Source organism: Callorhinus ursinus, unplaced genomic scaffold (genome assembly GCF_003265705.2).
Source record: "Callorhinus ursinus isolate GAN/ISIS: 27379988/994484 unplaced genomic scaffold, GSC_fseal_2.0 scaffold2, whole genome shotgun sequence".
Taxonomy (NCBI): Eukaryota; Metazoa; Chordata; class Mammalia; order Carnivora; family Otariidae; genus Callorhinus; species Callorhinus ursinus.
The window spans coordinates 67,132,595-67,145,023 of NW_027397064.1; the positions used below are offsets into that span (position 1 = coordinate 67,132,595).

At 38.5% G+C, this 12,429-nt stretch overlaps 2 protein-coding genes across 7 annotated transcripts in view; one reads left to right on the forward strand and one right to left on the reverse strand.

The window, feature by feature from the left end:
• GCA (grancalcin) overlaps nucleotides 1-5,825 on the reverse strand; it is a 47,501-nt gene extending 41,676 nt beyond the window's left edge. The window contains exons 1-3 of one of the 3 annotated variants that reach the window (XM_025852508.2): nucleotides 5,686-5,825; nucleotides 5,473-5,613; nucleotides 5,099-5,183 (exon numbers count right to left, since the gene is read on the reverse strand). The gene's annotated coding sequence lies outside the window, so the exon portion shown is untranslated. The remainder of the gene's footprint in view (nucleotides 1-5,098; nucleotides 5,184-5,472; nucleotides 5,614-5,685) is intronic. The other 2 variants (XM_025852515.2, XM_025852523.2) reach the window with 2 other exon arrangements.
• A 135-nt stretch (nucleotides 5,826-5,960) lies between these two features.
• IFIH1 (interferon induced with helicase C domain 1) overlaps nucleotides 5,961-12,429 on the forward strand; it is a 52,920-nt gene continuing 46,451 nt past the window's right edge. For 3 of the 4 annotated variants that reach the window (XM_025852460.2, XM_025852468.2, XM_025852475.2), the window contains exon 1: nucleotides 5,964-6,740. In XM_025852460.2, the coding sequence (XP_025708245.1) occupies nucleotides 6,288-6,740 (453 nt within the window). In that variant the 5' untranslated portion in view covers nucleotides 5,964-6,287. Of the gene's footprint in view, nucleotides 6,741-12,429 lie in introns of all 4 variants that reach the window. The other variant, XM_025852483.2, reaches the window with a different exon arrangement.

A 12,429-nucleotide genomic window follows, 5' to 3' on the forward strand; every position in this document is an offset into this window, starting at 1 on the left:
AGCTTGCGTTCCTGCTCTCGCTGTGTCTCTGTCAAATAAATAAATAAAGTCTTTAAAAAGAAAAAGGAAATGAACCTATTATTCAATATTAGGCATTGCTGCCCAAATATCCTTGCCATCCCTGCTGTAGGGAAATCTTCCACAGGCTCTTTCTCCCCATGGCATGTCAACATGATCTCCGATGGAGATCTCTTCCTTGGCGATCTCTTCCTCACAGTTGAGACCATCTCAGTTCACTCTCTGTTGAAGGGATATTGAATGCGCACATGCGTATACCCATATTTACACCATAAAATATTGGTAGGAAATACATTTAAAATATTAATAATGCCTATCTCTGGGTGATAGGATTACAAGTAATTAATATAATCTTCTTCAGTATTTGTGTTATTTCCACCCCCCCCAAATTTTCTATGGTGAACACGAACTGTTTCTTAAATAGGACTTTACTTTTATTAAAATATTCAATTCAAGGGGTGCCTGGGTGGCTCAGTCAGTTAAGCATCTGCCTTCAGCTCAGGTCATGATCTCAGGGTCCTGGGATCGAGTCCCGCATCAGGCTCTTTGCTCAGTGGGAAGACTGCTTCTCCCTCTCTCTCTGCCCCTTGCCTGCTTGTGCTCTCTCTCAAATAAATAAATAAAATCTTTAAAAAATTAAAAAATTCAATTCAAGAATATATTTTATATCCTATTGCATATCTGGCAATAGGATATGAAATATATTCAGTTTCCATGTGTTAACTTAGTATACTAACAGTTGTCACAAAGCAATGCTAGTAACTTGAAATGTTCTACTTTCAAGGTCTAAATGCTGAATTCCCCGTCTTTGCCCAGAGTTCACTCTCCCTTCCCCTATACATCTTCCTCTTCTATTCTTATTAATCCTGCTCCTCAAATTCATCACAACCTCTAGCCCTTGGGTGGCTCTCTAGAGCTGGGGTCTCTAAGTACTTTGTTCCTGATTCCTTATCAGTAAAAATATTTGAACATGAACCCTAATAAAAGTATATGTACTTTGAAAATCTTTACACATACTACTATAATAATGTATCATAAAATACAAACAAAAATTAAATAATAAGGCATCAGATGAAGATGAAATAAGATTGTTCAGTGTAATTGATATAACCCAGTGCATTAATAATAAAAGATATTTTGTAATTGATAATGCTTTATTACTTTAAAAAATCTTAGTTTAACCCTTTGTCATTTAGCAAATCAAAAAGATTGATTCAATTTATCTTAATGCTTGATTTCAGTAACTCATTCTACTTCAAAACATTGTCAGTTATAATATGAGCAGGTGAAATAAAAATATTTAATTAATTGTATAAGGGTGAGTATTAAGTGATTAGAACAGTAACCCTTCAATCAGAATGAACACAAGCTTAGACATCTAACCCCAAGTGTTTACCAGCTAACTGTCAACCATAATTTCAAGGAAAAAACAATGGCATTCTAATTACATTTGACTGTAGTTTGCTCTTAAACATTAATTTTAAAATAAAGTAAAAGAAACATAGCCAATCTATGCCTTTGAGGTTTTAACAAAAACATGCCCAAGTGACTGTTTTTGAAAGTTTAAGCTATAGAGGAAGCATTTGGAAAAGTAGATGTTTGGAAAAATTTTCACTGATTCCTGATTTTTTTCCCAGCATTGTTTGTTATATAGAAACACTTTTACATGTACAAGCTTAAAACCAGAATTTTATAACTGAAATGGTGGAAATAATTAAGAAATGAGTATTAGGATCTAATAAACTTAGCTAAAATTCCTTTTTCTGTTTTGGACTTATGTTTTTGAAATATAAAGCTATGATAGTACCTTTCAATAAACTTTTCTGCTCAATCAGTCTATCAGCTTCTGTTTCTTGAAAAAAGCGATCCTATCTAAAAACGCAGTTACCTGGCTACTTATTATATAGGTTTATATACATAACTAATTTATTTCCACTATAAATTGTGCATTCTTTGAGAGGTAACGCCATCTCTTACTCATTGCTTGTAGTCACTTCTTGGACACCTAAAATGCCAGGGCTGGTGCTAAGTGCTTTACAGTCTAGCCTCTGAACAACCTTATGGTCTGGTACTGGTATCATTCTCGTTTCACAAGTGAGAAATTTTAGGTGATTTCCTAAGACCACACAGCAACTAAGAGGCAGTGCTGAGATGTGAGTCCTGACATCCTGGCACAGGGTCGCCATGCTTAATCAGAGCACTATACTGCTAGGCTAAGGACACCTAGCTTTAAATGAAACAGAGTAGCCTCTTTCTTGATACAAGCTGGTAACAAATGAAGGAACAGAAAAACAATTTTAGAAGGATTTCCTCATTGAACTAGATTTATTGTAATTTAATTGAGAAGAAAAGCATACTGCCATTACACTGTAGTTCTAGTTTGTCAAAGAAGTGGCAGCTATGGTTTTTATTACTTCTCAACTGTAGAAAACTCAGATGAAACGTTGGATAACAGCAGGAATTTGTTATCTCATATCTTCCTGAATTACTATCTAGAGAACAAAATGCTACAGGTGACTTTTTTAAAATTGATGGGGACTGAAATGTTTCTTTTGGGTTTAAAAAGAAAAGGCAGATCTAGAGAAAAGGAAAAGACATAGATTGACAAGATTTCATACCTCAAAGGAGAAAGGAAATAGAAACTTAACATTTAGAAAACAAAAAGGAGAATGAAAATGAAAGTTATCAGAGGAAGCTTGACAGAGTAAAACATCTATTCAAACAAAAAGCAGAAAATAAACTAAATCACAATGCAAAATTATAGATAAAAAAGACACACTTTGAGAGACTGTGGCTTGGCTTCCCCCGGCCCCCCCCCCCCGCCCTCAATCTCTTTCTTCCAGAAGGGGTCATATCAAGATTATGGAAGAGTCCTAAAAAAGAAGTTCCTTTCTACTTTCCTTCTGGTGTTCTCACTCACGCTCAGTCTTCATCATTCAATCCTCATCCAGCAAAGTGACTCTTCCTGGAGAGTAAATATGAATTATTATTGATAGATATTATGGAATGCTAATGGTGAGAATTAGAGGAGGGTGTCTCTATGGAAAATCAGCTGGCGAAACTATAATGTACATTATTATCTAGGTCTTACATCAGGAACAAGAGAAGAGTGCCCACTTTCACCACTCATATTCAACATTCAACTGGAGGTTCTGGCGAGAGCAATCAGGCAAGAAAAAGAAATAAAAGGTATCCGAATTGGACAAAAAGAAGTAAAAATGTCTCTATTTGTAGATGACATGATTTCATACAGAGAAAATCCTAAGGACTCCATCAAAAACCTGTTAGATCTAATCAGCTAATTCAGTTAAGTTGTAGGATACGAAATCAATATACAAAAATCAGTACCACTTCTATACACTAACAAATTATCTGAAAAGGAAATAAAACAATCCCATTTATGATGGGATTATCAAACACAACAAAATACTTAGGAATGGATCTTACCATAGTTCTCATAGCATTTGTTCTCCACTGGAACATTGCCTATTTTCTAGTTATTATTTGGTATCTGTCTTACCACTCCCATTAGAATGTAAACTCCATAAAAATAGAAGTTTTGTTCAGTTTTATTAACTATACAAGAGCAGCACTGATCATATCGCAGGTACTTAATAAATATTTTTAAATGATTGCATGAATGAATGACATAATCTGAACACCAAACATGTAAGCTTCTACTTTTGACCCTCTGTCATCCAAACAGCAATTCTATGGTGTTAAGATGATGACATTATTTCCCCATATTTAGCCATCAATTCCTTTGTATCCTCCAGTGTTTGAAGGTCAAGGACAGAAGAATGGGTATCAGGGGACAGAATGATTTTTGGTTGGTTGGTTGGTTTTGTTTTAATGTACTGAATGAAACTTGCCAGCACCTGAAGGGCAGGGGCGGAGGGAATTTCTTGGAATAGTCCTAAAAGGTATCTTCATAGACCCAATAAGAAAAAGTGATATATTGAATACTTTTGCAGAAACATCTAATTTAATCTCTTTTTTTAAGATTTATTTTGAGAGAGAGAGAGATGGGCAGAGGGAGAGGAGAGAGAATCTCAAGCCGACTCCCTGCTGAGCACAGAGCTGGACGTGAGGCTTGATCTCACAACCCATGAAATCATGACCTTAGCTGAAATCAAGAGTCGGACACGTAACTGACTGAGCCACCCAGGTTCCCCTTAATCTCTCTCTTTTTTTTTTTTAGGTACAAGGTCAAATCCCAAAGTTAAGTAAATACATAGTAGTATTTTATGAAGAAACGGAAAAGAATAATATGAAGCAGGTCTACCTGCAGGGCCAACGTTTTATTTCACTTCAGTAACTTTCACTATGTGTTTGATGTTAGACCAACTGCTAAGGTCAAAGCAAAACAAATTCCCATTGGGGGTAATCAGCAAGGACCTACTGGTTAGGACCTACTGTTTGTATTGTACTGGTTAGTGTGTAAATATGCCCTCTCTTCAAGCAGCTTACAATCCTACAGGAAAGAAAAAAACTTAGCTACACAATATAATTAGAGCATAAAATAAGACGAGATGCTGTAAAGAGCTCAACTGAATATTTTGTATGCCTCTGATAAAAACAAGGACTCTGTATTTCTCTTATCCAGTCCAAAGCAGCACCAGGCGTTCCTGTCCTATCTAAACTTCACCGAACGCGCTTTGCTACGAGATTACTTTTCCTAAATGTATCTTTTTAATGGCTTAACTGACCCCTCCATCCTTCATATAATTCTAGACCATGAGGTTCTCAGGGTGAAGCATACACACTACTACCCACAGTTCCCCCTGGCTGCAGAATGTGAGTAGCAACCTGAAGGACTCACTTTTATGTGGCTTCTGTACTGAATGGAAGCTGCCATTTTTCAGTGTGGGTGTCTTTTTTTCCCTCATGACATAGACAAATGTTGATGTTTACTACAAGTTGGTACATTAGTTGCTAATTAAGTTCCTCACTGCTTCAGCCAAAACTTTCTGTATTGAATCCAAGAAAAGAATGGCAGCTATATCAAAAATAAGTTGTTGGGGATTTTGTTTTGTTTTATTAAAGGAAAGTTGTATATTAAAGAATATGGGGAACTTACAGGCTGGGAGATAGAAAACCTTCATTCTTGGCTTCCTCTTAAGCTGAGCTGGTAGTTAAAGTCCCTCTGCATCTGTCGCCAGACCCTGGTCAAAGCCAAATAAATACTACAATTTACGCATCAGGCAGTCAAATAAACCGTTTATCATTATTCACTTTTTCATACCCACAAATTCTCAGAAGAAAAAGCTGGTTTGGGGGAACCTACAGGAAGTCAGGTTTATTCTAGAGAGGGTGCAAAGGTCATTCATCCTGGGGCTCCGAGTTCACACCTCTCTGGAAAGATGTCTTCTTGGCTTTATTTTCTCCAGGTGCCCCCTGCAGTCTTACCGTCATACCTCCGGACAGGGGGGCTGGCGGTGGGGCAGAACCTACCTGTAGTCACCAGCTAAGGGTAACCCCTTCCTGCTGGCGTCAGGGTCTGTGGCAGTTTCTCTTCACTTCTGGACCGGGAAGTCCCGAGTCACGCGCTTTCAAGCCCTCCACATTTTCGCTGACGGAGGTAATGCAAGACGGCTGTGGGAAAGAAGTCTGATTTGTGAGGCAGAACCCCGCAAAAAAAAAAAAAAAAAAAAAAAATCAAAATACCTGCAGGAGGAGTATTGTTGGATCGCTGCTTTCCGAATTCGCTTTCCTTTTCCGTTTCCCACAGTGCCTGCCACGGAAAGACGGTCCCTGCCAGAGCCGATCGAAGGGTGTCTCCTGCTCTGGGAAACGTACACTCCCCGCCCCGGCGGATTACGTCTGGAAAGGCCTGAGGGAGACGGAAAGAATCGAAACAGAAACCCAAGTCCGGCAAACTACAAGAACTGCCTTGCGGAAAGCGGGGCTCAGATCTCCCACCGGAGTCGGCAGAGACGGCGTCTTGGTCTCCGGCGAGGGCGAGCGCAGCCGAGTCGGAGGGGTCGCGCCTGCCCGTCCGCCCGCCGCCCGCAGCTTCTCGCCGCCTCGTCCCCGGGCCGGCGCGCCCCGCCACCTGACCACCCGCCCCCTGCCCAGGTGCGACCCACCGAGCCCCCAGGCGCCGCCCTGGGGGTCCTGCGGACCACGCGCTCTGTCGGGCACAGCGCTGCGGACCCTGCGGGCTTCCACGCCGACCGCGGGACACACGGCTCACCTGTTGAGCAGAGAACAGCAAGCTGTCGGTCTGTTAGGGAGAATCCTCTCCCTTTGCTGAGCACGAACGAAAGATGTCGAATGGCTACTCTGCAGACAAGAGTTTCTGCTATCTCATCTCGTGTTTCAGGGCCAGACTGAAAACGTACATCCAGGTGGAGCCGGTACTGGACTACCTGAACTTTCTGCCCGATGAGGTGAAGGAGCAGATTCAGAGGACGGCCATCAACGCTGGGAGCATGCAGGCAGCTGATCAACTTCTGAGCACTTTGGAGAAGGGAGGCTGGCCCCCTGGCTGGACCAGACAATTTCTGGTGGCTCTTCAGAGAGCAGGCAGCGTTTTAGCCGCCCGCTACCTGAACCCAGAGCTCACCGACTTGCCCTCTCCATCCTCTGAGAACGTTCATGACGAGTGTCTCCAACTAATGAACCTCCTCCAGCCCACCCTGGTGGACAAACTTCTGGTTAGAGATATCTTGGATAAGTGTGTGGAGAAGGAACTCTTGACAAACGAAGACAGAAATCGGGTAGGTGTCAGTTCAGACGGAGACAGATTTTGTAACTCGGGGTTGCTCCTTCCTTTGTCCCACTCCAAATGTTCTTTGACGTCTCTGGGTAAATTTGGTTCTCTCCTTTCTTGAGAAGAGAATAGTTAGGCACTTAACAACATAATTTTGAGAACTGGAATATAACAAAAGCTCTTTTTCTAATCCTTTCACTAAAATAAGCCAAAAGAGGTGTTACCTCCAAAATAGTAATGTGTACTAATAGATAACATTTATTGAGCACTTACTATAGATACTTAGTATCATTTGCAAAACTTATGATCAGAGTTCATGCTCCCAATAATGCATTAAGATTTTTAAGGTTATTAACGTTGTTTTACAGAGGGGAAAACTGAGGTAGGTTATGTAACTTGCCCCAGGTGTCCTGGATTTAGGTCCTGGTGGTGTGTAATTTTATGCCTTACTTTATATAGTTTGATAGAACGAGTATCAGCAAACCATGACCCATGGGCTAAGTCCAGCCTATTACTGGTTTTTGCAGGCCCAAACACTAAGAATGGTTTTTAGATTTTTAAATTTTCAGTGCTCATAAAGAAAGTTTTATTGGAACAGAGCCATGCTCATTCATTTAAATGATATAACTGCTTTCGCACTTTAAGAGCAGTTGAACAGAGACCATACAACCCACAGAGCTAACAGTATTTATTATCTGGACTTCACAGAAAAAACTGCCAATCTCTGGCCTATATTATACGTTATACCATTTGATCTTGGTCCAAATGCAGAAAGTACATTGCACACACACTTTTTTTTCTTTAATCAAAGTTATGACATTCTCTGGGAATTAAAAGTTGCAGATAATTCATTGAAAAAAAGTATGTTGCCAACTGTAGTTTTTCATATTAGCAAAGGAGTAGTGGATTTTTTAGGTGGCATTTTGACAGGGTGAATTTTACAAGGCATTTTACACTTAATGTAATGTTTCATTGTTCATTGTTTTTTAAAATTTTTTATTGTTATGTTAATCACCATACATTACATCATTAGTTTTTGATGTAGTGTTCCATGATTCATTGTTTGTGCATAACACCCAGTGCTCCATGCAGAACGTGCCCTCCTTAATACCCATCACAGACTAACCCATTCTCCCAATCCCCTCCCCTCAAGAACGAGTCCATCGTCTCTCATGGTTCGTCTCCCCCTCCGATTTACCCCCTTCACTCTTTCCCCTCCTGCTATCTTCTTCTTTTTTTTTTCTTAACATATATTGCATTATTTGTTTCAGAGGTACAGTTAATTGTTTTTTATTGAACAAGGATATACTGTGAAGTATAGAAACGCTGACCTATTTGAACATGACTTATTCAAGTTTGTAAGTAAATAAGAATCTTATTTTGAAAGGCGTGTAGGCAAATAAACAAACCCATGAGTAAAAGTCCAAGGCTTTGTCTAACATGCTATGATTCTGACATTTTCTTTTTCTTCCTTTTCTTTCTTTCTTCCTTTCTTCCTTTGTTTTGGATTCACCAGTTGTTTGTATCTTCATTACAAAGTTCTGGACGCTGGCCTCACATTAGCCTATGATGTAACTTGGTCTTTAGTGAGTAAAGTTAATAGACCTTTGTAGACTTGACAGCCATAGGGCTGTCCAAAGACCCAAGCATGCATCTAATTTTGATGGCTGGTTTTCCCAACAAGTAAATTACTTTACACTGTTGTCTGTAACGTTTATGTAGTTTTGTGTATTGAGAACCAGCTAGAACGCATTATAGTAGTCCAGCTGGATATGACAAATGTGTACATCACTGTGGCAGAATCTTAATTTGGAAGACAGTATGCAGCCTTCAAGCCAGCTGGAGATGGAAGATGGCATTTCCAGCCACAGTAGCTGTTAGGAAGTCCAGAAGCAACAGAGTCCAGTAACACCACAAAGCTGTTTATGTTTGGTGGGTATGATGTCCCGATTGCCAACGAAACAGCACTTCTCCTTATTTACTCTAAATACTTCTGCCTATCAGCATCACTTTTGTCTTGCCTGGATTGAATTTCCGCCAGCTAGAATTTATCCAAGTTCTTGATTCTGGCAAGCTTGGAGGCAGCTAGCAGTAATGCAAGGGATTTGACACAAAGAAGATGTAGAGTAAAGGGGCATTTATGTACTGGGTAGCAGTTAAAGCCAAAGCAACCGAAACTCTCCCTCAAATTCATATTTCAAAAGAGCCTCTGAAAGATGGAGGAGCTATGCATTTGAAGCTTTCTGAGGAGGAATAGTGTCTCTGTGAGATTCTGGAATCATGTCTACACGTCATTTTACATGTGTCATCAGACAATGGAAAAATAAGCTATTGGAAAGAAGCACTAGGTATAGAAGAATCTATATTGATATGGGGGTCATTGATGAATATTTATCTCAAAGTAGCAAATCGTACTGGGGGAAAACATGAGAATTTGGAATGGGAAAACCTGGATTTGAGATCTGTGTTTGTTTCTTACTCTATGTGTTACTTTGGGTCAAGTTATTTAAGTTCCTTGATCCTAAATTTACCCATGAAAATGGACATAATGTCTCCTCTCACTCATGGTACTTTAGTGAATACAAATGAGAAATCATGTTTATGAAAAAGCTTTCTAATGAATAATAATAGTAAAGAGCTGTTTTGATATGATGATGATGATGAATTTTATCATCATTCATTTGGTTACCTTTCCTTGTGAATTTAAAGTTTCAGAAATTTAGGTTAATCAACCACGTTGAAACTGAGATCTTCTTAAAGCCCCTGGATTAAACTGTGATTCCAAGGAAAAACTATGTCTTTCATCTTTAGAAACCTAGCCAGGACTAGGTATAGAACTGGTACTTAAAAAGTATTAACTGCCTGATTGAATTTACTTCCAAAAGTTGTCTGGGATAAAGGATAAGAATGCATGATGTCATGGATTGCCCTGCCAGGCATTTGGAAATGGATGGATGATGGACATAAGATCTCCAAATCTGCTTTTTTGACCGCCTAAAGTAATATTTGAATAAGAAGTTAGGGCTTCAAAAATTTTTTTATTTTAATTATTTTCCTGTTTTCTTTTTTTTAAAAGATTTTATTTATTTATTTTGACAGAGAGAGAGACAGCGAGAGAGGGAACACAAGCAGGGGGAGTGGGAGAGGGAGAAGCAGGCTTCCCACCAAGCAGGGAGCCCGATGCGGGGCTCAATCCCGGGACCCTGGGATCATGACCTGAAGGCAGACATTTAACGACTGAGCCACCCAGGTGCCCCTTTCCTGTTTTCTAGTAGACATTTTCTACTTGGTCTGTCATTTTAGTTTATTATTCTTATGTCCATCCCTGGAACCCCTGCCCTTCATACATCAGAGCCTCCAGAAATTATCCTAGATTTAGTTTTGTGTCCAGTAAGTACCCAAAAAAACGTCTTTAATGGATTGACTATTCATTCATTTGGTTTAAATTTATGGAGTGACATCTTGTGGCAAACATCATGCCAGTGGTAAAAAGACTGGATAATAATGCCAATACTGTCTGTGCTTTCATGGAGCTTATGTTGTAGTGTCGATTCATTCTTCTAATAAATAGTTAATGTCTAGTGTATGCAAGGCACTATTATAAATCCTGAAGAGTCAACGATAAATAGAAGAATCATGTTATAGATCATTATAATATAATGATCCCTAATAGAAAGGGGCTGCCCTTGGACTGACCTGCTTTTATTTTAGGACGCTTAGTGACCTCTTGGCGCATCCATTGACTTAAGACAGCCATGAACTCTGGAAAAGAGATGACCATATAAACATTTCCATAGTTACTTAATATCAGTCTGAACAGCTGAAGAGAGGTTCTTGTTTCAGTCCTGGCCACTTCAAAACATTAAACATCCAGAGTCCAAGAAGACCCCATATACCTTTCATTTACATAGGAGAACCAGAGATAGTTTGTTCGGTCCAGCTAGAAACCAAGTCCAGTTGTCCTTACATGAAGCTGAGAAGCTGAGTCAGTCTCCCCCAGCTCATTGTATTGTCAGGTAAGTTAGTAGGTATAAGAATTTTATTAGCAAGAAAAAGTACTAGTAAGAAATCAGTTATGTCAGTGTGTTGATACGTATTCATTTAGAAACACATTAACTTTTTATGGGGAACTAGTTTTTTTTCCTCTCTCTCTAAAAAATTTATTTTTTTAATTTAAAGTCAATTAATTAACATATATTATTGGTTTCAAAGGTAGAGTTCAGTGATTCATCAGTCTTATATAACACCCAGTGCTCATTCCATCATGTGCCCTCCCTAATGCCCATCACCCAGCTACCCCTTCCCCCCCACCCCTCCCCTCCAGCAACCCTCAGTTTATTTCCTATGATTAAGAGTCTCTTATGGTTTGTCCCCCTCTCCGATTTCATCTTGTTTTATTTTTTCTTCTCTTCCTATGAGGAACTAGTTTTTAAAAATTCTTTCTTTTTAACATGAGTTTCGCTTCCTGAGTTAACCGGGATGAGAGCTGAGCTCTGCTGCGTTAAAAAAAAAAATCACCATTATATTTAAATAGTTATCTAAGGTTTTTATGAAGGAATGAAAACATTTTTATCAAGCAATTTTGTTGGCAAACCAGTGCTTAATGGAAATATCATTGCTTTCTCTACTGATTTCTGTTGGAAAGAAAAACACAGATCAAAGAATTTAGAATGTGAAAGCATGTAATTGTATTACCCACAAATTCATATTTATTTTGTATTCCATAAATTAACAATGTATCATAACTATTTTAAACTGCATATTTAGAGAAAATATTCAGTGAGGGAGGAACATGAGTGAGAATCATTATATGTCCTGTTGAAATCTCAGGTCTAAATACTCATCTCTCAAGAATTTCCATAATCAAGTTTAATAACAGGATCTAATGTCTCTAGTATGTTTTAGGAGAACAGATTAAGTTAAAAAATGTATATATATATATATATATATACATATAATATAGCTACATATATATGGCTGTTTCAAAGGTACTTTCTAACACTCAAATTCAGAAGACTTCTTAAAAATTCAGAATCTTGATGAAGCTGCTAAAATTGCAGTGGTGTTCTATGTAGTTCCACTATTCAAATAATAAAAATACTCATAGGAAATAATGACATAATGATCTTCAAATGCCTGAACACAGTAAGGACAAAGCAAGCTTGACAAATGTAATTTTACAGTTAAAATCAACTTAACTGATTAATAGTGGACGGAAGTTTAATGCCTATAATATAATTAGGTTTTTAGTGAGAATATTCATTACAGTGTATCACTTACTCTTTTTAGAGAAATGCTTTCTGATTACTTCTGTCAGATGGATTTAAAGGTGATTAAAGAGTAAGGTAATTAAAAATAGAAATGGTTGAGTTAAAAGAAGGTGCTCAAACCAGTCTTACTAAACATCTTTAGCAACTAGGGTTTAAGTTAGCAGATAATAATAAAGATACTACAAACACCGGAGAAGACAAAAAGTTTCCATTAGGAGATTAATGAAGTTAAACAAAAGGTAAGAAATGAGCGAGAATCTGCTTAGAAAATGCTGTGAGAGAGATAGACTGAAATCACCTAAATTTTATTAAGTCCAGTAGTCATCTTATCCACTTCTTGTCAGAAAATGTGCTTAAGATTGTAGACAATTGGTAGCTATAATTATAGCTCAGGAAGGCAGTATTTGGCCTCTGAAGTCAATTGCC